The sequence below is a fragment of the Monodelphis domestica genome, chromosome 7 (assembly GCF_027887165.1).
Source record: "Monodelphis domestica isolate mMonDom1 chromosome 7, mMonDom1.pri, whole genome shotgun sequence".
Classification (NCBI taxonomy): Eukaryota; Metazoa; Chordata; class Mammalia; order Didelphimorphia; family Didelphidae; genus Monodelphis; species Monodelphis domestica.
Window position 1 is genome coordinate 264,731,270 of NC_077233.1, and position 26,344 is coordinate 264,757,613.

Here is a 26,344-nt window from a genome sequence, read left to right on the forward strand (position 1 = left end):
CAACGTTGAACTTTTGTCAGCAATTGGTTTTGCTCCTCCTCTTCTGTCCTTGCACTATTCAGTATCCAGAAGGCAGCTACAACAACCAAGTATGGGAACTGGTGCTGTGTTCCTGCTCACTGGTGAGTGGAGGATGTTGGGAGGTGGGAAGGGAAATGAGATGATTGGGAAAGCAGGAAAGTCCAGTCTAGTAGTCTACACCTTGGCATTCTGAGGAGGAAAAATGGAGAACCGAGGGAAGGAAGGGAGCGAAGGGGACTAGAGCAAGACTCAGAGTTGGAGGTGAGGTAGACAGGTAGCCTAGAGGTAATGGAAAGAATAAGAAAACCAATACAACTTATGGCATTGACTGTGAAGGAACATTACTATTGTGACACTAAGAAATGATGAGCAGGACACTTTGAGAAAAATAAGGGAATACCTATATGAAATAATGAAGAGCAAAACAAACAGAGCAAAGAGAGCATCATATAGAGCAACAGAAATATTTGTGCATGTCCACCTGCAGAGAAAGAACCAATAAAGAGAAACTAGCAAGACGAAGTTTTATATTTGCATGTAGCTTTTTGTCAAAGGATGCTTTCTCTAGGGTGGGAAGGGGAAGGAGAGTAGGAGATATCTGGGAATTTTAATATAACAGACTAATTAATTAATTAAAAAGAAAGAAAGAAAACCAATGCCATGGAGACTAGAGGGTACAAACTACAGCCAAACCAAATATGTGGCCAGATGGGGAGTTCAATAGATCCAACTCAAATGCCATGTGTTCCAAGAAGTTTCCCCTTAACCCTCTAGCTACAAGTAGCCTCTCTTATGGCATATTTTGTATTCTTTTTATTTTATTGTTTTGTTTCAATATTCCTTTTAAGGATTAGTAGTGTGTTAAAGGGGAAAGAGCACTAGAGTGAAGATTGCTGGTTCTTAAAACCCTTAATAGTAGTGTCTCTCTCTCTCTTTTTTTTAAACCCTTACCTTCCGTCTTGGACTCATATTGTATATGGAGTATACAATATGTATACTCCATATTGTATATATATTGTATTGGAGCCAATACTGTATATTGGCTCCAAGGCAGAAGAGTGGTAAGGGCTAGGCAATGGGGGTCAAGTGACTTGCCCAGGGTCACACAGCTGGGAAGTGTCTGAGGCCAGATCTGAACCTAGGACCTCCTGTCTCTAGGTCTGGCTCTCAATCCACTGAGCCACCCAGCTGCCCCCAGTAGTGTGTCTCTTAAGAGAGTTAAGCTCTCTGAATCCTAACTTCCTTATCTGTAAAATGTGAATAATAATACTTGCACTACCTCTTTCCTAGGGCTGCTGTGAAGGAATCAGTTTGATAAGTTGTAAATGTGAATTTGTGTTAATTGTGGACTTGCATTAGAATTAGAATTATATCTAAATTAACAGACTATATATTTCATTACAGCAGCAATCATATTTTATCGTTCATGGTTATCTATCTCAACACTGAGCACAGCGTATTACTCCTAAGAGATGCTTGATAAATGTCTGAAGAAAAGAAAGTGTTCTCTGTTCTCTACCCACCAAAAGTTACTACTTATTAAGACTTAATCTACTCTGACAGTGTAGGGTTGGAGGATGAGAAGTTTTTCCAACTAAGAAGAGATGACACGGCAGTTATGACAGGGTCTCCAGGGCCTTGATCACTAGTTCTTTACATTTATGCCTCAGTTTTTTCTGAGTTCCAGGTTTTCCATTCCCAGTGATTTTAACCGCCATCACTTTCCCATTCTCTGCTTAAACATTGCCCCTCTCCTCTCCAGATTCTTTTTGGTTCTTGCTATTTGACTCAAATTTCTCACACTAAGGGGAAGAGGATGTCTAGAAGTTTATAAGAAAGAGATTACTGCACCATAAGAAATGGTGATCAGGTTAATTTTTTTTTAAATATGGAAAGACCTACATGAAATTATAAAGAGTGAAATGAGTAGAACCAGGAAAACATCATATACAGCAACAGAAGCACTGTTTGAAGAATGGCTTATATATGTCCACTTCTGGAAAAAGAACTGATAAATTGAAATAATCAAGAAATAGTCTTATTTATACTTATGTCTTTTTGTCAAAGGATAACTTCTCTAATGGGGGGAAGGGATGGAGGGAGGAGAGTTGCCTGGGAATTTCAATGTAACAAACTAATTAATGAATCCTTTAAGGAAAGAAGAGAGAGAGAGGGAGAGAGAGAGAGAGCGAGAAAGAGAGAGAGAGAGAGAGAGAGAGAGAGAGAGAGAGAGAGAGAGAGAGAGAGAGAGAGAGAGAGAGAGAGAGAGAGAGAAGGGAGAAAGAAAAATGAAAGAAAGAAAAAGAGAGAGAGAATAACTTTTTAAGGGATAGCAATATGTTAAAACAGAAAGACATTGTTTAGGGAGGAAAACATGAAATGCCTCATAACTCTTGTCCCTCAGCTACTGGGAAATATGATGAAAAGTGCACATTCTTGACCCTTGTCTTGATTCTGTTACTGATGGATTGATATTGATTAGGAAACTGTGACCCATGGAGTTTATATAGTCTTTTTAAAGTTAAGAAACAGGTCAGTGATGAACACTGAGTCCATGTGATATAAAGGTTGGTTGAGGAAATCGGGGCCTTGGCATTGTAAACCTTAAAATTTCTTAGACTTATAAATGTTGGAAATTTCACCATTGGGAAATTTCATACTTGAAAAATTTCCTATTGATAGTGGGTGTTGGCTATTGGAATGTGAACCCCATTGGCATGGGAGGTTCCTCCTCCTCCCTTCTTAAGATTACTTTAGGACATGTTGTTTACAGTATCTCATTTATCAAATGAGAGAGTTGGACTACATGGTCTTTGACATCCCTTCCAGAAAGCTCTAGATCTAGGATCCCATGATTAATCGTATATATATTCCTAGCCCTGGCCTCTTGTCATGGATTCAACTTGGACATCAAACATCCGATTATTTTCCAGAAGGATGCAGCTGGTTTTGGGCAGAGTGTGGTCCAATTGGAAGGATTCCGGTAAGTATTGCTGGACACGGTACTTGTGGAAGCCTTCTTCTTTCCAGGCTTTCTAGGTTCAGGCTCCCTATGAGCAGATCTGGGAGAGGAGTGAGATGCCACTTTGATCCTTCCACCAGGAATACTTCAAGATTACTCTTTGCGAAAGATGCTAAAAATCTATCCTCAAGTGCACCTGACCATCCTCGAGTGGACAAAGCTCCTCACTTCTAAGACAGTTCTATGTGATATTCTAGGGAGTTATGAGAGTAAACAGGGGGCTCACATGTCAGACCCAAGGTTCAAGCTTTACCCTTACTGGCAACTCTCCCAGCAACTAAAGGAATACACTCTAATACTACATGGGAAAAGAGGAACAACTGAATCAACCTACTTCCCTGGGGTGGGGGTGGGGAAGGTGGCTCAATTCTTACAATGACCTCCCCCCAAGAAAAAGCCATGAAGCCATGAACTCCAATAACTCCCTTTTTTTTATCTTCCTTCATGAGTCCTAATATTTTTGTCATTTTGTCCTTTGTGTCCCCTTTCAACCTCTCTAAACCCCCAGGCTTGTGGTGGGAGCTCCCTTGGTGAAGGTTTCTGACAGCCAAACAGGGAGACTCTATGAGTGTAAATATGATACTGGAAGATGTGTGCCCATCCCCTTACAGAGTAAGTACTGTTCACCCTTGTTTTCAGTTCTCACCTTTTCCATTGCCATCTGGTATCTGATGAGTCTCTGCTCCCTTCCATTCTTGGTTTTCTCTTCCAGATTCCTAAGTGATGACTTTTTGTTAACTTTTTGGGGTTGTCTATGTTTGGGTGAATTACTCTTATTTTTGTAGTGATAAGACTATTATCCTCTTTATCTGTTTGGGTTTTCTTGCACTTCCCTTGGTGGTTAGAAGGAAAATAAAAGAAAGTCATTAGGTAGGGATGTGGATTTAACTAGCCAAAAAGCTACATTGAAATCAGGAAGCTTTCTGATTGGCTGAGAGTGAGTCCAGGATATTCAAACAGACCAATGAGTTCAGTCCAGAATTCTTACGTGAGTAATTCCTAAATTGCATGTGTTTGGAGGAGTCCAGTATTCAAGCCTAAGAAAGGATCATGGACTAACATCAGTCTTAAAGATTAAAAAAAGAATTTTAGAAAGAAGAACTTAGAAATTAAGTCCCACTGGGTCAGGTCCATTTTGTTTTCTTTTATATATACTTCTAATTACTTTCCCTAATTAGTTATTTTCAAGTATGTATATTTTCCTTGCCCTTATAAATAAACCCTAAAAAATGTGCTCATATGGTCTAGAGTAGTGATGGTGAACTTATGGCACAGGTGCCAAAGATGGGAAGCAGAACATTCTCTGTGGGCACACAACCACCTTCCCCACCCCTAAAAAGTTCATTACTAGAAAGTCAGAGGGACTCTGGAGGAGCTGCTCCCCTCCCCCTCTCCATTGTGCCCCTACCCAGCAGCCTAATGGGAGTGCATAGCAGGTAAGGTGGGCAACCCACAGGTGGTAGAACTGGAGGGGAGCAGAGTGCTTGGGCCACTCCCCTCCCCCTCTCTACATTCACAGAGGACATTCCTCACTGCACCCACCCCTCTGTCCTGCAGCCCAATAGGAGCACTTCCTTCTCCCCTGTGTGGGGTAAAGGGAAGGCTGGGCATGCCTAGCACTCTGTTGGGGGGGGGCATGGCACTCAGTCCTGAGGGTGGGGTAGGGCCCAGCACTCTTGTCTCTAAAAATTTAGCCATCACTGGTCTAAAGAGTGTGGCAGTAGGGGATCAAATTAGGCATCCCTTAGTCATGGAATGGTAGCAGGAGAAGGAGAAAGGATATCCATCCCTCTTCTAAACTTCTCTATTTCTTTGAAGAGCACCACTGTCCCTCCAGTCCCCCAGACTCAAAACTTCAAAGTCATCCTCAGATCCTTACTTTCTGTTGTCCTTCTCATACAATCCTGTCAATCATAACCTCACAATATCTACTGTGTCTTGTCCCCGAATTCTCCTCACATGAACACCACTCTAAAGTGAGTTTCTTATTGCCTCCCCAGATGGACTATTCCAAAGCAACAGCATTTTAATTGGCCTGCCTATCCCACATCTCTCCCCACTCCAAACCTCCACTGGGCTGCCCAGTGATTTTCCTAAAGCACGGGTCTGACCATGCCATTTCCTTGCTTGACAAATCTGAGATGTTCCCTACCGTCTCTAGAATCAAATTCAGATTCCTTTCTTGTCGTTCGAGGCCCTCACAACCTGACTGCAACCTCCCTTTTTCCAGTTTATCATACATTAGCCCCCTTCAGACATTCTTCAGTCCAGTCAAACTGGTCTTTTGGCTATTTGTCACACATGGGGCTCAATCTCCCACGTTGGCACCTTGCATAGGCGCCCCCTTTCCTGGAATACCTTTCCTCACCTCTGCCTCTGAGCACCCCCAATTTCCTTCAAAATCAACTGTAGAACCTCCTTCTAGAGTTCAAAAGTCTTCCTTGATCTAGCTTCTTTCAACTCCATCTGCATTATGTGTATATGCACATCCATACATATTTATGTGTACCTAAGTTCCAAGTGGTTTCATTTGTCTTCATATACGCAGCACCTGCCCAATATAAAGGACACTTCATCAATGTTCATTAGTTGATTGCAGCCAATGTCTGTACCCAGCAAGCCAAGTTGGGTCAAGGACTTGGGACGGCAGGAGTTCTGGTTTGGGTTGAGGTTTAGAGCTCAGCAAAGAACAAGAAAGGAAAGCAAATTAAAGTCTCAGGGCCAAGGGCCAAGGTCCTGAGGTTGGTCCTGAGAAAAAACTGGATAACCCCCAAAGGGACCCAATTCAGTGAATCCCAGAGCCCAGGGATGGACACTTCTGCTTCCCTTCCTCCTAGACGAGATAGATGTTAACCCTCTTGTTCTTAGGACTCCCACCTCCATCCTTTATTTGTTTTTATAAAAACTCTTACCTTCGGTCTTAGAATTGATACTCTTGGCTCCAAGTCAGAGGAGCAGGAACGATTAGGCTTGGGATTAAATGACCTGCCTAGGATCACACAGTTAGGAAGGGTCTGAGACCAGATTTGAACCCAGGACTTCCTGTCTCCAGGCCTGGCTTACTCTCCACTGATCAACCTGGCTGCCCAATCCACTGCCTTTCTTAAAATGAAATTCCTTGTCCCTTTAGCTCTTTATACCCATGTACATTGCGTGACCATGACTGTCTGATCATTATACATGTCTGTGTCTCTCCAGTCCCCCAAGAGGCAGTGAACATGTCCCTGGGGCTCTCTCTGGCTACTGGTCCAAACTCCTCACAATTACTGGTGAGTTCTCCTGGGTCACAGGACAACTATAGGGTGGGATGGGTAGGGTACCAAAAGATACAATATCTAGATGTGGAAGAAGTTAGAAAACAGGAGAAGAATCAAGTCAGCAAGCATTTATTAAGTGCCTACTATATGCCAAGCACTGGGAATTAAAAAAAAAATTTTTTTTGGAAACAATACCATGTATTGCTTCCAAGGCAAAAGAGCCATAAGGGCTAGGGAATGGGGGCAAAGTGACTTGCCCAGGGACATATGGCTAGGAAGTGTCTGAGGTTAGATTTGAACCCAGGACCTCCAGTCTCTAAGCCTGGCTCTAAAACCAGTGAACCACCCAGAGCAGAATACCTTTTCCCCTGGGGTCAGTCCCCTTTCTCAAATCCATCTTCTCCCCAGGCCTGCGGACCTACAGTACACCAAGTCTGTGGAAAGAATATATACATGAAGGGTTTCTGTTTTGTGCTGGATTCAAAGCTTCAGCAACAAAAAACAATTCCAGCAGCCCTACAGGGTAAGTCACAGTAGGGGCGACCATATTCCCATGCATGATAACCGTGTTGTCCAGAACCAAAATTTGGAACATGACTTCTAACCAAAGATCTTCTTTCTGCAGGATCTTGTTACAAAGAGCTTTTCTTGAAATTGGGTCTATTGTGGAAAATTGGGAATTGTTGGTCATTGTAGACATGACAGACACAAACAATTTCTGCATTGTTATTCAAATACGAGACACCTGGGTGTTTCAGCAAAGAACCCTGGGTCACAAGGAACTCAAGTGTGGGACCAACCTGGATATGTGCCTGGCTACGCCAGGACGCATCCAACCTAACCTAGAAATCCTGATGGAGGCTCTTCTAGTTCTGTGCCAAAGCCCAAACCCATGTTCTGTGTCGGAGTGAGTGAAAAGGGAATCTAATATTCTAATGTCAGGACAAGGGATTTCTGGTACAGTATAGGAAGCAGGCACTAGGGAAAGGAGTGGGAATTCTTCCCACAGCACTCACGATTTGTTAGGTTCTGCTTTGGTGAGGGTTGAAAAGTCCCTACTCTAGGGAGCTCCCCATGATTTGAAGAATTCAAACACTAGGCATCCACTAAAATATGGAGGAAACTCCTGCGTGGCATGGGAGGTTGGTCTAAATTACCGCCAAGATCCCTTAAAACGCTAAGTCCTCTGTCCTATTTGGAAGGAAACGTTTCTGTCCAAAAGACTTCCAAGATCACTTTGTGAACCGCATGCCTCTCTCTTTTCATAACTCACAGAGTGCCCGAAGCAAGAAAATGACATTGTCTTTGTGATCGATGGCTCCACCAGCATCGACTCCCATGACTTTCAGCAAATGAAGAGTTTTGTCAGAGCTGTAATCAATCAATTCAAAGAGACCAACACACTGGTGAGGACTGGGAGGGGAGGTCTAGTTTCTACTATCTCTGGGCCCCAGGGGGCATTTACCTTGGCAATAGGGATTTGAGTTGGTTGGATGGAGGATGGAGGAATGACTTTCTGGGTTGGGATCGGAGAGAAGTGGCAGCCACCTTTCCAACTACTTCCTCTTGGCTTTTCCAGTTCTCATTGATGCAATATTCGAACCGCCTGAAAATACATTTCACCTTTGCTGACTTCCAAAGAAGCACCAATTGGGGCAATCTAGTGAATCCAATTTTGCAGCTGCGGGGTTTGACCTACACTGCCACAGCCATCAGAAAAGTAGTGTAAGCCCCCTCCTTCTTACCTGCTTCCTTCCACTTAAACCACTTGCATCTCAGGGACGCTCTGACTGATTCACTCTCTCTAAACTGAAAGTTGGTGTTCTACGCTACCACCTGCTTCATCACCCTCCCAGAAGACACCTGGGTCCTACTGAAGCCGGGAAGGTACCCACAGAGGCAACTTGAACTGTTGTGCTCTTCCAGGTCTTCCTGAGGGAAGAATTAACCACTACCCAAGAGCATTTCACCTTCTCCTCACTCAGGAGGAGCAGAACCATGCCAAGCCCGACAACTAGGACTCAGCTTTGAACACAGACTTCAGGCCTTAAGAGAGTGGTGACAGCTACTCCTTCAGGAATGTAATCCACAGGGGCAGCTGGGTAGCTCAGTGGATTGAGAGCTAGCCCTAGAGATGGGAGGTCCTAGGTTCAAATCTGGCCTCAGCCACTTCCCAGCTGTGTGACCCTGGGCAAGTCACTTGACCCCCATTGCCTAGCCCTTACCACTCTTCTGCCTTGGAGCCAATACCCAGTATTGACTCTAAGACGGAAGGTAAGGGTTTAAAAAAAAAAAAAGGAATGTAATCCACAATATTAATATGTATATAGTATTTACTCAGTGCCAGGATAGTTTATTTACAATGCACTAAAGACTTTACAATTATTCTCTCAGTGATCCTTACAACAATCTTGGTTTAGGTGGGTGCTATTTTTGTCCCTATCTTATAGGTGAGGAAACTGAAGCAAATAGTAGCTAAGTGACTTGTCTAAGGGCACTCAATTAGTACATATCTAAGGCTAGATTTGAACTCAGGTCTTCCTGACTCCAAGCCCACACCTAATGCTTACCTAAAAATTAAGGTCTGTGGAGCTAGAAAGAAGAAAGCATCATTTCTGACCCTAAGAAGTCACACTTAAAATGTTATAGAACCAGAGGTGGGGTTGGGGTAGCTAGATGGCTCAGTGTATTGAGTCCAAAAAGCTCAAAGCTGGAGATGGGAGGTCCTGAACTCACATCTGGCCTCAGAGACTTCCTAGCAGGGTGACCCTGGGCAAGTCACTTAACTCATGTTGCCTCTCATACTGCTTGAGAACCGATAGAACCAATAGAGTCTAAGAAAGAAGGCAATGTTTTTTTTTTTATTACCATAGAACCTAAATGAATGTCCTCACCTAAAGCTGCATGTTTCTTAAGTCCACCTGTCCTCACTACCTCTCCTGTTTCCCTGAACCATCCCTTTCTCAGTTTTATTGGCAGATATCGGCTATTACTCTATTACATTTTTCTTCTCAACAAAAGTTGTCTTTATTCAGTGGGGGAAAAATCTCCATGAAGTTTTGTCCCTTTCCTTTCCTTGAGTAGAACAGAATTATTTCAAAGCCGGAATGGAGCTCGGAAGAATGCCACTAAGATCCTCATTGTAATCACAGATGGAGAGAAATACCAAGATAAACTACAATATAAAGACGTCATCCCCGAGGCAGAACAGGCAGGGATCATCCGATACGCAATTGGGGTACGGGGCCCATTTTCCCCACCTATTGCTTCTCCCCCCAAAAAGGCACATCTTCCCCCTACTTTTGGTCCCTGAGATTGCTATCCCTGCCCCTTCCTGGAAGACAGGAATCCTTCCTGAGAGAGCCCATGCTTCAGGTGTGAGAGTCTGTCCCCTTCAGACTCTGCCACTGTTTGCTGATGGCAGGTGGGAGATGCTTTCGAGTATGCCAGTGCCCAGGAGGAGCTAAACATAATTGCATCACAACCTGCAAAGGAGCATGTGTTCCAGGTGGATAACTTCAGTGCTCTAAAGACCATCCAGGAGGACCTTCAAGAGAAGATCTTTTCCATTGAAGGTAGGTTGGAAGCCCAACTAAAGACTAAAGTGCTGCTGTAGACCACGTGCTATAGACTAAAGCAATGCTGATCCCAATTTGGACTCCAAATTCTAGTTCCCTGTTTGTCTCTGAAAACTCTGCAACCTACCTTTCCAGGTACCTGGAATATATATACTCCCCTTCTTGCATTCTGCAGTCTAGCCAAAAAAGCTTTTTAAAAAACCCTTACCTTTCATCTTAGAATGAATACTATGGCCGAAGAGAGGTAAGGACTAAGCAAATGAGTTTAAATTACTTGCCCAGGGTTACACAGCTAGGAAGTGTCTGAGGCCAGATTTGAACCCCTGTCTTTGGGACTGGCTTTCTATCTACTGAGTCACCTAGGTGTCCCCCAACCCTCACAAATGGTCTTCTCAATGTTCCTTACATATGACAATGCACTTCTCTCATTTTCCCATGCCTGGAATGCACTTCCTCCTTATTTATGACTCTCGGAATCCCTAATTTCCTTCAAATCTCAGCTCAAGTATCAAAACCTATAAGAGACCTTTCCTGAGCCCTCCATGCACCAGTGACACCCACAAAATTGCCTTGTATTTATTTTGCATGTTCTTACACATGAAAGTATTGTCTCCTTTGCTAGAATATGCTTCTTGATGGCAAAGATAGTCTGATTTTTCTTTATAGCCTCAAAACCTAGTACAGGCCAGGCGTTTAGTTGGTGCCTAATAAGTGTTGATTGATTGATTGAATGCCCTAGAGACAATCCCCTAGCCTTGATGGATTTCTTGTCATAACCGGGCCTCCTCTGGTGAGAAGTTGGAAATAGCATTCACAACATTCTCTCCTTAGAATAAACTACCAGCTGTTAGCGTCAAAGTTTGTCCCCTCTACTCAATCTCAACCTTTGAAGTTTCCAGAGGCCCCCCCCCCAGAATCAGGGGTGTTGTGTCCCCACAGGCACTCAATCCAAAAGCAGCATCTCCTTCCGGCATGAGATGTCCCAGGCTGGCTTCAGTGCTGCCCTTTCATATGTGAGTGAGTCCCTCACTAGGTGAGGGTTATGTGGAGATGGGAAAGAAGGGGAGGATTATAAGCAGGTAAGGGGGAGATTTTTTTTAATGACCATGACAGGTACTTCTTTCGGGGCTGGGGAAATTCCATTACCTCAACGTCTCTGGCTCTAACTATTTTTCTGGCTTCAGATGGGACCAGTCCTAGGAACTGTAGGGAGTTTCGACTGGTCTGGAGGTGTAGCCTTATACTCATCAAATGAGGATCCTGTCTTTATCAAGACATCCAAAGAGGACATGAATGATGCTTATCTGGGTAAGGAGAATCTGAAGGTGGGGTGGAGAAGAGGATGGGAAGTTTAAGTAGGGAGAAAGAGCTCTTAAGTTTGGAAGAGAAATGCTTCCTTAGATGTGCCCACCACACCCCATCAGGAGGGCAGAAGACAAAAGGCACTGGGGAATATAGGGATCCACAGAAGCGTTGTCTCTTCAGGTTACTCCACTACGGTAGCCACTTGGAACAGAGTTCAGAGACTTGTTCTGGGAGCACCTAGATATCAGCACACAGGAAAGGTTATCGTCTTCACTGATGTGGATGGCACATGGAAGCAGGAGGCTGAAGTCAAAGGGACACAGGTAAGGAATTAAGAAGAACAGTTCTGTTGAGTATGTGTGAGAAAAAAAGGATATGGGGCCAGAGAGATAGAAATGAAGCATGAGAAAGAGGGAGAGCAAGAGATAGTGTGTGTGCGTGTGCGTGTGTGTGTGCGTGTGCGTGTGCGTGTGCGTGTGTGTGTGTGTGTGTGTGTGTGTGTGTGTGTGTGTTCTCTGAGGGAAATTTAGAGCACCAAGAAAGATGGCTCTTGAATCTGGAGAAATAGAGGGACTACAGTCTTCAGAAGTGACTTCTTCTGAAGAGGGAAGGGGATATGACTTCAGAATCTGTCGTGTCAGATTGGATCCTATTTTGGGGCCACCCTCTGTTCCATTGATGTCAACCAAGACAGCAATACTGACCTGATCCTCATTGGAGCCCCCTATTACTATGAACAAAACCGAGGAGGCCAGGTGGCCATCTGTCCCTTACCTCGCCAGGTAAGGCAGCTGATGTCTGGGGCGGGATTGCATGTCTAAAGTACACGATTTGAAGGGTTATGTGAGTTTCAGAACCTCTCATGATTTTCACTTTTCAGAGGGCCAAATGGACCTGCGAAGTTGTTCTACGGGGACATCAGGGGCATCCCTTGGGCCGTTTTGGGGAAGCACTGGCTGTAGCAGGGGACACCAATGGGGACAAAATAAAAGATGTAGTTGTGGGGGCACCTGGGGAGGAAGAAAACAAGGGAGCCATCTACTTGTTTCATGGTGTATCTGGAGCCAGTATCAATCCTTCCTATAGCCAGGTAAGGAATTATTCCTAGACATGTGTCATATCACAGCTGGGGGGAACCTCTGAAGCTAGCTAGTTACATTCAGCTATGCTTTCATCCAAGTCATTGATAAAAATGTCCAGCAAAAGAGGCTAAAACCCTGTGGCATTTGATTAGAGACATTATTAATTCAGTTTGATTCAACTAAACATTTCTTATGGGACAGCTAGGTGACTTAGTGGATAGAGTGCCAGTTCTGGAGACAGGAGGTCCTGGGTTCAAATCTGACCTCAGATACTCCCTAGCTGTGTGACTCTGGGCAAGTCACTTAACCCTAATTGCTCAACCCTTACCTGACTTGAGACTCATACTTGTACTGATTCTGAGACATAAGGGGTTTAAAAAAAAAATATTTCTTATGTGCCTACTACATGTACTTAGTAAAACACTAGGTGTTATGAACTGAATTAAGTGTTAGAGAATGAGTCCAGGAAAAAAAACTAAACAGATCCTGTCTTCAAGGAGCTTACATTCTACTGGGAAGCTATAACACATAGACAGAAAATGACCTGGGTCTTTCCCTCAAGTCGTTTTGGTTCTATGACTACAAATATTGCAGGTACACAGATAAGTCTATTACATGATCTAGACCAATCTGATGAAGAAGAGAATCCTTTCAGCTGCAGGAATTAGAGAAGGCTCCATGGAGAAGGTGACATCTCAGCTAACTAAGAATTCTGAGAGGTAGAAAGAAGGTACGGGAGGAGTCTATGCAGGGTACAGAAACAGAAATCAAATTAAGGCAATGGCTCGTAGTCCCAGTTTGGTTATAATGAAGGATGAGAGAAGGATGAATATGAAATGAGTCTGGAAAGGTAGATTGGAGCCAGATTGTAGAGGGAGGGCCACTGAACTTCCCATAATCTCTGATCCTTTCATGATTTCACTCCCAGAGAATCAGTGGTTCCCTCCTTTCCCCCACACTCCAATATTTTGGGCAGTCCCTAAGTGGGGGACAAGACCTCACCCAGGATGGGCTCTTGGATGTGACTGTGGGAGCAAAGGGACAGGTGCTGCTGCTCAGGTGAGAAGAACCCCACCTCTTCCCTTCTGTCTTCTAATCATTAATACACTACTTCTGCACAGTCCACTCTCCTTCCAGAACCCACAGATCCCTGTTTTATATTCCACAGGACACGTCCAGTGCTAAGAGTTGACGTGTCAATAACATTCACACCTCCAGAGTTGCCAAGATCTGTATTTGAGTGCTGGGGACAGGAAACTACCAACCAGGAAGCAGGGGCTGCTGTAATTTGCCTTACTATATATAAAAATACTCCTGACCAGCTGGGTGAGTATTCTACCATCAGACCTGGCAATCCCCATCCCTCCTATATTATCTGGTCCCCACCCACACAGGAGTTCCAGGCTCTGCCATCTCTACTTCATGGTTTCACCTCCAGGTGATGTCCAAAGCTCTGTGGCTTATGACCTTGCTCTGGATGCCGGACGCCTGAGTCCTCGGGCCACATTTGCTGAAACAAAGAACTGGACACTAACTCGAGTTAAAACTCTGGGACTGGGGAATCACTGTGAGACTGTGAAACTGCTATTACCTGTGAGTCAATGATAGGATGTCTGGATTTTGGAAGAAAAGGGAAATTTTGACTGATGAATGCACATTTGGGGAGCAAAACACTCTCAATCTGGTTAGAAGGTGGGTGAAGGCGGGAAAGATGGAAATTAGACAAGGGGAAAGAAGCATAGATGACTTGGTACCCAAGAAAGGTCAGAGGCTGAGAAAAGCAGAGGTGTTAACCTCGTGGGTATGAGAAAGAGTGAAATGGAGACTGTGCCTCAGTCTGAAAAAAAGAGTGAGATCAAAGGCATCACTAAGAGTCAATGTACTTGGGTCATTGATGTGTGTTCTTTCTCAGTATTGTGTGGAGGACTCAGTGACCCCCATCAGTCTACGCCTCAACTTCTCTCTAGTGGGACAGCACATCACCTCATCTAGGAATCTCAGACCTGTTCTAGAAGTGGGTTCCCAGAACCTCTTTACCTCCCACGTGAGTCTCTAAAATGTGTTATTCTCCCTCTCAAGCATCTACAGTGATTCATTATTGCCCAGCTATTAGACCAACTCAAAGTTCCTCTGCTTGTTATTTAAGGCCTTCCTTAATCTTCTCCGTTCTATACATCCACACTTATTTCCTGCTATCCCCTAAAGTAGATTGCCCTGTCAATCTCACTGTCCTTAAGGTGCCATCTCACACTTCCCTTCTAATAAGCCCTTCCTACTCCTTTCTGGCTATCGAAACCCTACCGATTCTTTAAGGTTTAACACAGATTCTGTCTCCTTCCTGAAGTTTACTCCCAACAACTCTAGCCTATATCAAGTTCTCCCTTCTCTGAAATCCTGTTGCACATAAAATAAATACTAAACTGCTTAACACTAGTTTTCTGATTTTTTCAATATCTGTCCATCTTTTCTTCCCATTACATTATACGTTTCTTTAGGGAAAAGATCTTGTCTAACTAACTAACTAACTAACTAACTAACTAACTAACTAACTAACTATGTGACAAGCAAATAGAGCTTTGTACCAATCTGCCAATATCCCGGAATGGAAGTTTCCTTCATGACCAGTTGTCCTAATTTTCCTCCATGGCTTACTGCCTTACTTCATAATCTTCTATAGATCCTCTGCCATGAAGTGCCCTGAAGGTTCTGCCCCTCTCAAACTCCACTGCCATACTTCCCACCTCCCATCTTTCTCTTCTCTTCCCAACTCCAACCCTGGAGGAGAAAGTTCAGGAAGAGGTCTCCTGGTGGGACTCCCTAGTATACCCACTTTGGGGACTTTATTCAACCACCTCTCTCTCCTCTCTAGAATGACTCAGTGCTATTGCACTGCCTCTACTACCCTATGCCTCTTTCCTGAAGTTAAAATCTTCTCCTGGATTTGTCCCAGGCATTAGAATTGCTAGTTACAGCTCTACTGTCCTAGTCTTCCTCTGACTATCCCCAAACATAGACCACCTGGTAGATTGTGCAATAAATCCTTATTCATTGGCATAGCCAGAATTTCTAAGTTCTGGAGGGCTGGGGGGTGGGGGGGGGGAATGGGCTCAAGATTCAGATGCTGGATTTGAATAGATCAGGAAGGCCTTTTTCTTGCAGTTCCCTTTTGAGAAGAACTGTGGAACAGATCATTTCTGTGAGGATGACCTCAGCATTACTTTCCATTTCTCAGGGTAAGTGAGCTGTTCTTTCTAAAGTTCCCTCTTTTGGCTGTCCATTTCCTTCCTCCATTACTCCTACCTCCAAGACTCTTCCAGTTGCTTTTCCATTTCAACGGTGCCTGCTATCATTGTCTTATAATTTACTCTACTGATTACAATGACCAATTCTTGTAATCTTCATATTTTTGACACTAATCTCTAAATTTTCTGTTTTACCAACCTAAAAATGCTGGATAAATGCTAGCCCTAATTATTTTTGTAATTACATTATCACCTTGTCCCAATATTCCTGGGATGCATTCAATTTCCCCTTTACTTTTTATCACTTTTCTCAGGATTTAACTTCTTCTTTTAATTCTTTTAATGTGTCTATTATCAATTTTATTGTGTTCTACAATGAAGAAGGTAAGATCTATGGGTCACGAAGGGAGCAACTGTTACCAGGAACTTTGAAGAGGCAGCTATGTTATCCTCAAAAGAAGCCTGGAGCCCATCACTACAGTGATTTCAGACAGTTTTGTTTTCTTTGGCCATATCTGTCATTTCTGTGAAGGGTCATGAGAAAGTAGACTCCTTTTTGACCTCTTACTTGGCTTATTTTCTTTTCTTCCTTCCTTCCTCCCTTCCTCCCTCCCTTCCTTCCTTCCTTCCTTCCTTCCTTCCTTCCTTCCTTCCTTCCTTCCTTTCTTTCTTTCTTTCTTTCTTTCTTTCTTTCTTTCTTTCTTTCTTTCTCTCTTTCTCTCTTTCTCTCTTCTCTCTCTTTCTCTCTTTCTCTCTTTCTCTCTTTCTCTCTTTCTTTCTTTCTTTCTTTCTTTCTTTCTTTCTTTCTTTCTTTCTTTCTTTCTTTCTTTCTTTCTTTCTTTCTTTCTTTCTTTCTTTCTTTCTTTCTCTCTCAGAAGAGAGACAAGGGCTAGGCAAATAGGGTTAAGTGACTTGCCCAGGATCACCTAGCTAGGAAATATCTGAAGCCAGGTTGAAAACAGGTCCTCTTAACTACAGACCTGATGCTCTATCTACTGTGCTACCTATCTGCCCCAGTTCTCTACTTTCAATGTCTTGTCTAACCTGCAGAAATTAGATATAGGTCTGAAATCACTCCTTAAAGAACCAAAATGCCAGTAACTAGCTGCTAGCTTCTAGTTCTTCCAACAATCTGTTGACTTTTACTGGAAAATTCTAGATTCCTTTTGTGAAATCAAGGCAAGACAAAAAACACTTAGTAAGTGCCTACTGTGTGCCAGGCAAAGAATGGCAAAAAATATCTCAAAGAGCTCACAATCTAATGAAGGAGACAACATACAAACAACTATGTATAAGTCAAATACATACAGGATAAATTGGAGGTAATTTCAGGAGGAAGGCACTAGTCCTAAGGAATATCAGGGAAAGCTTCTTAATGAAGATGATTTAAAGAAAACTAAGAAAGCCAGGAGGCAGAGATGATGAAAAAAGAAATTCTAGGCATGGGGGGCTACTAATGAAAAAGCCTGTAATAGAGAGGTAGAGAGCCATGTTCAAGAAATTATATATTGTAGTTCAAGGAGGCTGTATATTCTCAGAGCTGCTGCCCCTTTATTTCCATGTTTCTCTTTCAAAAATGTCACATAAGTCTGCAATAATGAGAGCCCAAGGTACAAAAAGTTTTAGCATTATCTATTTATTGTTAAGGCTACCATTTACCAATACTATAAGTTGATGGTTCTTCAGTAATCAAAGACCCCTGATGCAATTAAGATAGTGTTTTTATGTAGTTCAGTGGTTACAGAAGGTCCAGAAATGTCCCCCAAAGTAGGATTGTAATTGTTTTTTTTTAAACGTTATTTTATTTGGTCGTTTCCATACATTATTCATTGGAAACAAAGATCATTTTCTTTTCCTCCCCTCCCCCCCCCCACCTTTCCCTCTCCCATAGCCGACGCATGATTCCACTGGTTATCCCATGTGTTCTTGACTCGAACCCATTTCCCTGTTGTTGGTATTTGCATTATAGTGTTCATTTAGAGTCTCTCCTCAGTCGTATCCCCTCCACCCCTGTAGTCAGGCAGTTGCTTTTCATCGGTGTTTTTACTCCCACAGTTTATCCTCTGCTTGTGGATAGTGTTTTTTAGATCCCTGCAGATTGTTCAGGGACACTGCATTGCCACTAATGGAGAAGTCCATCACCTTCGATTGTACCACAGTGTATCAGTCTCTGTGTACAATGTTTTCCTGGTTCTGCTCCTTTCGCTCTGCATCACTTCCTGGATGTAATTGGTTTTTAATTACACTGTATGACCACCTGACTATGACTGTTCACCCATCACAGTGACTAGAAAACCCAAATTAGGCCAACATTCTCTTGTAAGAACCAACCCCACAGTGTCCTCTCAGATCAGACGCTTACTAGAGAATTCATGGTGTTATGGAGCGGAACATAGTCTTCTCCCCAGAATATTCTTTGGAAAGTCTTTTATCTACCACTCTCTGTACCACTGGAATTCAGCCTTAGATAAACATTTTGTGACCAGCTTGATAATCCTTCATCTATCTTTCTTATCCCCCTCAACTGGTACCTTGTTTTACTTGTCTATTGAGTGTTGGCACTCAATAGCCTCAAAGCCTTAAAGCTTGGTTACTGATAAAGTTGCATCCTACTGACGACTATTAGGATGAACAAAACTCTTAACTAGAAATCAATAATCAATTTTGCAACAGTCAGCCTCCCAAGTAAGTCATAACTCTAACCCTAACCCTTTCTCCCTGCAGGCTACAACTCCTAGTGGTTGGGAGTAATCTGGAGTTGAATGTGACAGTAACCGTGAAAAATCAGGGGGAAGATTCGTATCGGACGATGGTTACCTTCTTCTATCCCCCAGGATTGTCCTATCGACGAGTGTCACTGACCCAGGTAAACGCTATATTCACATGATAGGGTTCCTAATGCCTCTCTCTCCTCCCCCTAGTTTCCTTGTCTTTTTGCATCATCGGCTGTTTTTTGTCTCATACACCTCCCCAGAACTGGCGTCCTCAACGATCTATGCGTCTTGCATGTGAGGCGGCAGTGCCAGAGAACAAGACCCTGAAGAGTACCAGCTGCAGCATCAATCACCCCATCTTCCAGGAAGGAGCTGAGGTTAATGTCTCCTACTTTCCCACATCCTTTAGTCTCTCCTTTTGTTCCTTTTTTCTCCTTTCTTATTTTCTTCTCTTCATCTTTGCTCATGATCCTCTCCTGCTACAATTTTCTCATCTTTGCTTTTTCTTTTCTTGATATGGAACCCTACTCTAATAGAGGAACTGCATTTCAATTAGTTAATAATACTATTCACATTGAATATTCATTAATTTGTCCAATATACAGAAAATCCACACTTACAAAATTAGGTAAATTAAGGGCAATTATTCATATCACAAAGGAAGTCTTTTTTTTTTTTAACTCTCATTTTCTGTCTTAGTAATGTAGTAACAACTCTAAGTAATGTAGTAACAACTTAGTAACATCTCTAATGCAGAAAGCAACTACAGGGTAATAAACATGGTTAAATGACTTGCCCAGGGTCACACAACTAAGGAATATCTGAGACCAGATTTGAACCTAGGTCCTCCTGATTCCAGGCCTAGCACTCTATTATGCCACCTAGCTGTCTCCAACAAAGGAATCCTTGACTAAACAAAGTGATTCATCTCCCCCCTCTCCCCAACACACACTCTAGGTTCTTTTTAATGACAAGCTCAAAATATGGCTATAGTGATTGAAATGCAATCTTACAACAGGATCATTGCATAACGTTATGTGTACCTCAACAGTGACCTCCAGGAAACTATAGATATTTTTGTTCTAGAGAATTGTGTTTTACAGGATGTTACCTGAAATCATTGAGCTATCAGTTGGAATTGGGAAATGTTTTCACTATATAAAGCTTTACATTGAAATTATAACCCAAGTGTCAGTTGAACCCTGATCCGTGGGACCAAAGCAAGGTTTGCTTTGGTGCCATCTCCCAGTAATAATTTCTTTAATTCACTTTGACCTCACCCCAAAACACGAGGTTGAGGACTTGTATCTGAACTCTTCTTTACAGTCATAACCTCTTTTTTCTCCTTATTTTTTGAATAGCTTCTAGTAACCGTTTCTTCTGATGAGCGTCACCTTCCTTGTGCACCTGCAGGCCACTCAGGATCAAGGATGGGCTAAGCTGAATTGTTCTTCAGCATAAATGCCCTGCTTTGCCAATTCTTAGGTTTTAGTTTTGTGGACTTCCCTGGAGAGCTGAGGTTGTGCATCCCTATTTTGTCTCCTCCCAAGTTACCATCTATTGCTAGACCTTAAATGCACAGAGTTCCCTTTAGAGGCCAAGTGGAAATATTGGTTTCTCTGCAGGGCCATGTCCTGCCCTGTGTGTCTGTCTGGGCATGCATCTCTCCCCTTTCTCCCATTTCCTTCAGGAGGACCTCTCTGGAGATTCTTATGTCTTTTCCCTTAATAGGACCTCTTGTTTCTCTGACATTTCTTTTGACTCTTCCTCTGTAACTCTTCTGAAAGGTCCCCATTTCCTTTTTGTTTTATTTTTAATCTTCACCTTAGAATGGATACCAAGTATTAGTTTGAAGGCAGACGAGCAGTAAGGGGTAGGCAATGGGGGTTAAGTGACTTGCTCAGGGTCATATAGCTAGGAAGTATTTGAGGTCAAATTTGAACCCAGGACCTCCCATCTCCAGGCTTAGTTCTCTATCCACTGAGCCACCTGACCCATCTCCTTTTAAAAGCAGCTTCATAACTTGGTGGATTGAAAGTCAGGCCTGGAGAAGGAAGGCCCTGAGTTCATATATGACTTCAGGCATTTCCTAGTTGTGTGACCCTGAGCAACTCACTTGATACCACCCCCCACCCCGACCCTGCTCCCTAGCCCTTACTGCTCTTCTGCCTTGGAACCTTACTTAGTATCCATTCTAAGAAGGTAGAGTTAAAAAAAAAAAAAAGCCAAGTCCAAGGACCAGCTCAAGATGTTGAACACTATTAACATCAAATCAGTAATATCCATTGAGATGTTCCATGAAACAAAAGCCAATGAGATCCCAAGCTCATTCTGGCAACTTTGGGAAAGAAGGCTGCCTCTGGGAGCACTCACTACAGAATGGCATTTTTTATAACCCGATTTCATTGTTACCCTATAATAAATAAATAAATCCAAATTAAGCCCCTGCTATGTGCTTCTTACTGTGTTGGGCACCTACGGAGGATATCGAAGAAGCAAAGGATGTGAAGAATTTCCATTTTCAGTGATTTCCTATTCCTTCCTTCCCAGGTCACTTTTGTAGCAACGTTTGATATCTCTCCCACTGCCACCCTTGGAGCCAAGGTGCTTATGAAGGCCAAAGTGAGCAGGTGAGCCCAGGATGCATGAAGCCTTCCCCAGATGGTTCCATTCAACTTAGCAAACACTTACTAGGTACCAGGCACTGGGTAATTTTCTTTTTTTTTTTTTTAATAATACTTTATTTGATCATTTCCAAGCATTATTCATTAAAGACAAAGATCATTTTCTTTTCCTCCCCCCCCCCCACCCCCCATAGCCAATGCATGATTCCACTGGGTGTCACATGTGTTCTTGATCGAACTCTGGGTAATTTTCTAAAGTAGTCCTTGCCTTCAAGAAGTTTACATCTGATTGAGATGAAACAACATAAGTAAATACAAGACAATTTGGAACTGATGGAATTAGAAAATGATTCTTAAGGAAAGTGGAGCTGTGAAAGCTCCACTATGTAGGAGAGGGGACGTAGTCACAAAAGGAACAGGATTGGGGCTCTGTGGAAAAGGAAGCCAGGCTTGGAGATAGGACGTCCTGGCATCAATCTGGCCTTAGATAATTTCTAGCTGTGAGATCCTGGATAAGTCACTTAACCTCAATTGCCTAATCTTTACCATTCTTCTTCCTTAGAACTAATTAAGGGAGAAAAAGGTCCAGATAAAAAGCAAAAGCATTCCAGATACTGGAGCATAAATGAGGCAGAGATGATTTAAAGGGAATATCAGATAAGCTAATTAGGACAGAATAACCTCCCTTCGCTTTCATTTCAGTGAAAATAGCACACCCAAGTCCCACAAGACCACCTTCGAACTAGAGGTACCAGTCAAGTATGCTGTCTACGTGGTGATCAGCAGGTATCCACTCTCTTGGCCACTGGCAAAACTCATGCCATGGCCTCAACTGCCCCTTTAGTCTTCTTTTGGCCTGAGAGCCCTGCTTCTTTGTACTTGTTGTCTAAATGTCAAAGTGAATTTATTTCTCTAAGATCGGGACTTTTCTGAATGATCTGATGTGGGAGGCACACACCCTCAAGTAGGATGTGGCCTGAAGCCACATAGAGGAAGGAAAAGGCTAAGGTTTCTGTGGAGCCCAGGGTAACATTCCAGATAAAAGAACTAGGTTTTGTAAGTGAAGAACAGGAGTGCCAAGCAGTGTAAAAGGAAGTGAGAACTCAGAGGACTTGAAAGGAACACTATTTTTAAGAGCACGACACTAGACCAGAAATGAGTCAATAACGTCAAGTGGCATGGGGAGCGAGCACCGCTGCTACCAGTCTGCCTATTTCAGGAAGCAGGGGATTAAAAAGGCTTCTAGTCTGTTCACTGTTCTGGAATTTGAGTGTTGGGTTTCCATTTTCTTGTTTTGGAGGGAGGCCACCAAATGGCTTGGCCTCTTGGAGATACTAAATCTGGTTCTCTACACGTGAGACAGAAGAATTGGGCATGCGTTGGAGAGCATAAAGAAGCTTGTGTTGGCTGAAAATAAAATTACAGAAGAATTTGGGCAATCCTACACTTTTTGAACGGGTCTAGGTTAATCAGCCATCTGTGTGGAAGCACTGGCATGTTCCTCACCACTCTAAAATTCCCTGGGCCACCCAAGGAACAGATTGGATGGAATCATCTCCAAGAGCTCTTCTAACCCCAACGTTCTAGGATTCATACTGAGCACTGATTCTCATCTGCACATTTCTATGACTATACTAGTAGAAGGATTGCTTTTCCCACCCTCTTATTTTACTACTTACAACCTAGAGCTATATTGCATGCTTGTTCTCGACTCACATTAAGCGCTTAGACCTACCTACCACCCCTAAACACCCACAGCTACATTTATTCATTCCTATAAGAGCCAGCATGGCATAATGAATGATAAAATGCTGGACTTCAAAGGTATCAAGAAGAACCAGGTAAGAATCCTCTCTTGGATACAACTAGCTATGGGCAAATTTATTTAACCTTTGTTAGCCTCAATTTCCTCATTTGTAAAATGGGGATAATGATTCCTTTAATACCTATTGCACAAGGTCATTAGGAGATTCAAAAAAGTCAATGTATGTAAATTTTGCAAACCTTAGATGTCCAAGGGGCAACTAGGTAGCTCAGTGGATTGAGAGTCAGGCCCAGAGATGGGAGGTCCTGGGTTCAGATCTGGCCTCAGACACTTCCTTAGCTGCATGACCCTGGGCAAGTCACTTGACCCCCATTGCCTAGCCCTTACCACTCTTCTGCCTTGGAACCAATAAATAATATTGATTCCAAGATGGAAGGTAAGGATTTTAGTGGGGGGGAACCCATAGATGTCCATCATTATTAATTTGGTGGGACTCTTGCTCCATATTGGCATGAACATGTTTCACATATCTGTGTGTGCACAATCAGCAATTTAGGACTGTGTATTTAGTCCAATATGTAGACACACTAAGTCAGGGGAATGAATGGGGGCTTCCCAAAGACCTGCTTTTCACCAATAGTTCCTTTCTCTCCAGCAAGGAAGAATCCACTAAGTACTTAAATTTTTCTGCTTCCGAGGAGAAGAAAAGCCAAGAGGTCAAGCACAGATACCAAGTGAGAGGATGGAGACTACAGCTTCTGGGTTCTGGTCAGAAATTGAAAAAAGACCAATAGTAGGTGGGGAGGTTATGTATGATTAAGGAAGGAATAGCCAAGTGGGCCTGGGCAAGACTAAGACAGAAGAAGGATTTGGGATGAAGGAATGAGAATTTAGTATTTATCATATTGAGCTTTCTTTCTTCTTTTGGCAGGTGAACAATCTCAGTAAGCAGGATCTGCCCAGCAGCATTAACTTCTGGGTCCCTGTGGAGCTAAATAGGATGACTGTGTGGGATGTAACCACAGTCGAGTCCCCCCAGGTGCCCTAACATTGATTCTAGGAATTCTTGCCTCACATCCCAGAGTAATTATGTATCTAACAAAGCAAGTGTCTATTATATTTTGTCATTAAATCACCAGTGCCCTCTCTCTTTCTCTCTCTCCCTCCCTCTCTCTCTCTCTCTCTCTCTCTCTCCCTCCCTCCCTCCCTCTCTCTCTCTCTCTCTCTCTCTCTCTGTTTCTCTCTCTCTCTCTCTCTCTCTCTCTCTCTCTCTCTCTCTCTCTCTCTCTCTCTCTCTCTCTCTCTCTCTCTCTCTCTCTCTCTCTCTCTTTCTCTCTCTCTCTCTCTTTCTCTCCAGAAGATCCCACTTCCATGTGTCTCAGAGAGGAGCTCTCCAAATCATTCTGACTTCCGGACCCAGATTCAGACGAGCTCTGTGCTGGTGAGGACTAATCCCAGGACCTGCCCCCAGAACCAGCTGCCCATACATAGGGTTGGAGGGGGGATGAGAGAGTAAGGGAAGCTAAAGAAAGAACAGAACTTCTCAATTCCAGAGTAAGAATCCTATCCCTCTGATACTATATAGTAACATAATATTGGCTTGCAAACATTCACCACACCCCAAATCAGACCAATCTGCATTTTCTTTTTCTTATTATCTACCCTCAAGTTGACTTCCCCAGACTTACTTGTTTCCTCCCTTCCAGGACTGTTCCATTGCGGTTTGCCTCAAAATCAAATGTGATATCTCCTCTTTGGGTGTCCAAGAAGAGCTTGACTTCACTCTAAAAGGCAACCTCAGCTTTTTCTGGGTGAGCCAAGTAAGTAAAGATTAGACATGAAACTTTTATTCAGAGCTGGTTGCTTTGCCAGCTTAGAGCCAGACCCAGCTCCTATACTTTGTGGCTGCCTCCAGAAACAGAAAATCCAAACTCTCTTTTTTTTTTTTTTTTAACCCTTACCTTCCGTCTTGGAGTCAATACTGTGTATTGGCTCCAAGGCAGAAGAGTGGTAAGGGCTAGGCAATGGGGGTCAAGTGACTTGCCCAGGGTCACACAGCTGGGAAGTGTCTGAGGCCAGATTTGAACCTAGGACCTCCCATCTCTAGGGCTAGCTCTCAATCCACTGAGCTACCCAGCTGCCCCCCCAACTCTCTTTGGCAGACCCTGAAGAAGAAGTGGCTGGTCAAAAGTTCAGCGGAAATCATTTTTAATGAATCCGTATATTCCCAACTTCAAGGACAAGAGGCCTTTTTGAAATCCCAGGTATGTGTTGGGAAGGTAATGGTGAACTCTGCTCTTGGGACATGATTCAATGGAACTATCATGATAGATGTAACTGTGTAAGCAGCCAGTTTGTGTTAGCAGTGGGACCTGGAGATTTCCCCTACCTGGAGCAGGTCCTGGGGATAGGGAAGAGTAAGGTTAAAAGCAAAGGGCTCAAGGTCTGAAGTGGGGATGAGGTTTGTCAGCCAGGTGCCTGATCTCTTTTGATGGGTTCTTCCATGAAATTAGATAGAAACAACCCTGGAGGAATATGAAATCCACAACCCCATCCCCCTTATTGCTGGCAGCACTGTGGGGGGACTTCTGCTGCTGCTGCTCATAACAGCTGGTCTCTTCCGGGTAAGATTCTCTGTGTTCCTTGCAATGTTCCTCTTCTGATAAGGATCCCTGTTCCCCCTTTTCCATCTGTCTTTCTCCCCCACTTTTTTCTCTTTTCCTTTTTCCCTTTTCACCAGCTTTTCCCCACTCCCCAACATTTCTATAGTTAGCCCTTTTCTTTTTTCTGTGATGTCCTGATTCACTTGCACTCCTGATTCATGTTCCCTTTCCATCTTTCCCCCTCCCCCAGCTTGGCTTCTTCAAACGTCACTACAAAGAAATGATTGAGGAAAACATCCAGAGTACCCATTTCAGCAATGAAGATTCCAACTCCTTGACAGATGATTTGACTGCCCCAAAGTAACTGTTTCTCCTGTTGCTCAGTCTTCCCACATGAGGGCTACGTGGGTAATCTTAGCAGAGATGCCACCCATGTAGGGTAATTTTGTTTTCCTGTTATGTGCTATCACTTTCCCCAGTAAGTAGTAGAAATTTTGCATTTTACACACGTCTATCAGTCTTTACAAAGAAGGAAACTAGTTAAAACTCGCTGTATGCAAATAGCAGCTGGCTTCCATGTTTGTTCTTGCCATATTAAATGAGAATGTGAAATGTGTGCTTTCCATTGTCAAGTTTTCCCTTCATATACCAAGTATCTCATAATAGGACTGAGCAACTTTACTTGTATCCACAAAATTGTTTCTCTGCGAGACTGGAAGTAGATAAGAAACTCTAATTTATTAACTAGCCTCTTCACCCAGACTATACTGTGAGTGTATCATGAAGAGTGTGAAGGGCAGTGAAGAAGCGTCAGCATCATCTGGTCCATGAGGATCTTGCCATCTGACTTGCAGCTGAAACTTTCCACATGTACTGTATGGCCATTGGAATGTGACCTCCAAAAGGGCAGGGATTGTCTTACTTTTCTATCTGTATCCCCAGTACGCAGAACAAAACTTTGAACACAGTGAGTGCTTAATAACTGCTTTATTCATTCATTCATTTAAGAGAGAAAAGAATGCCAGAGAGGTAAGACTTAACTGTTATTCTAGAAGGAGAAGGAGCTCACTGTCATGGCTAAAGAAACTTTGTAAGATGCAAAAAAGACTAAGGAAAATTTCCTGGGACTGA

At 43.2% G+C, this 26,344-nt stretch overlaps 1 protein-coding gene across 2 annotated transcripts; it reads left to right on the forward strand.

Annotated features, from left to right (window-relative positions):
- Nucleotides 1-25,829, forward strand: ITGAD (integrin subunit alpha D). Of its 2 annotated transcripts, none has more exons than XM_056806725.1 (30): nucleotides 1-122; nucleotides 2,899-3,004; nucleotides 3,552-3,655; nucleotides 6,242-6,312; nucleotides 6,709-6,823; nucleotides 7,576-7,706; nucleotides 7,880-8,025; nucleotides 9,385-9,538; nucleotides 9,725-9,875; nucleotides 10,818-10,891; nucleotides 11,063-11,186; nucleotides 11,364-11,506; nucleotides 11,825-11,965; nucleotides 12,064-12,273; nucleotides 13,194-13,324; nucleotides 13,434-13,591; nucleotides 13,704-13,858; nucleotides 14,178-14,309; nucleotides 15,425-15,498; nucleotides 18,232-18,373; nucleotides 18,482-18,598; nucleotides 20,772-20,851; nucleotides 21,548-21,631; nucleotides 23,266-23,344; nucleotides 23,542-23,649; nucleotides 23,968-24,051; nucleotides 24,317-24,430; nucleotides 24,773-24,874; nucleotides 25,124-25,234; nucleotides 25,464-25,829. In XM_056806725.1, the coding sequence occupies exons 1-30, from the start codon at nucleotides 92-94 to the stop codon at nucleotides 25,575-25,577; spliced, it is 3,486 nt and encodes a 1,161-aa protein (XP_056662703.1). In that variant the 5' UTR covers nucleotides 1-91; the 3' UTR covers nucleotides 25,578-25,829. The 2 variants fall into 2 exon arrangements, with proteins under 2 accessions (XP_056662703.1, XP_056662704.1); XM_056806726.1 differs by having other exon boundaries at nucleotides 23,971-24,051.
- The last annotated feature ends 515 nt before the right edge of the window (nucleotides 25,830-26,344 follow it).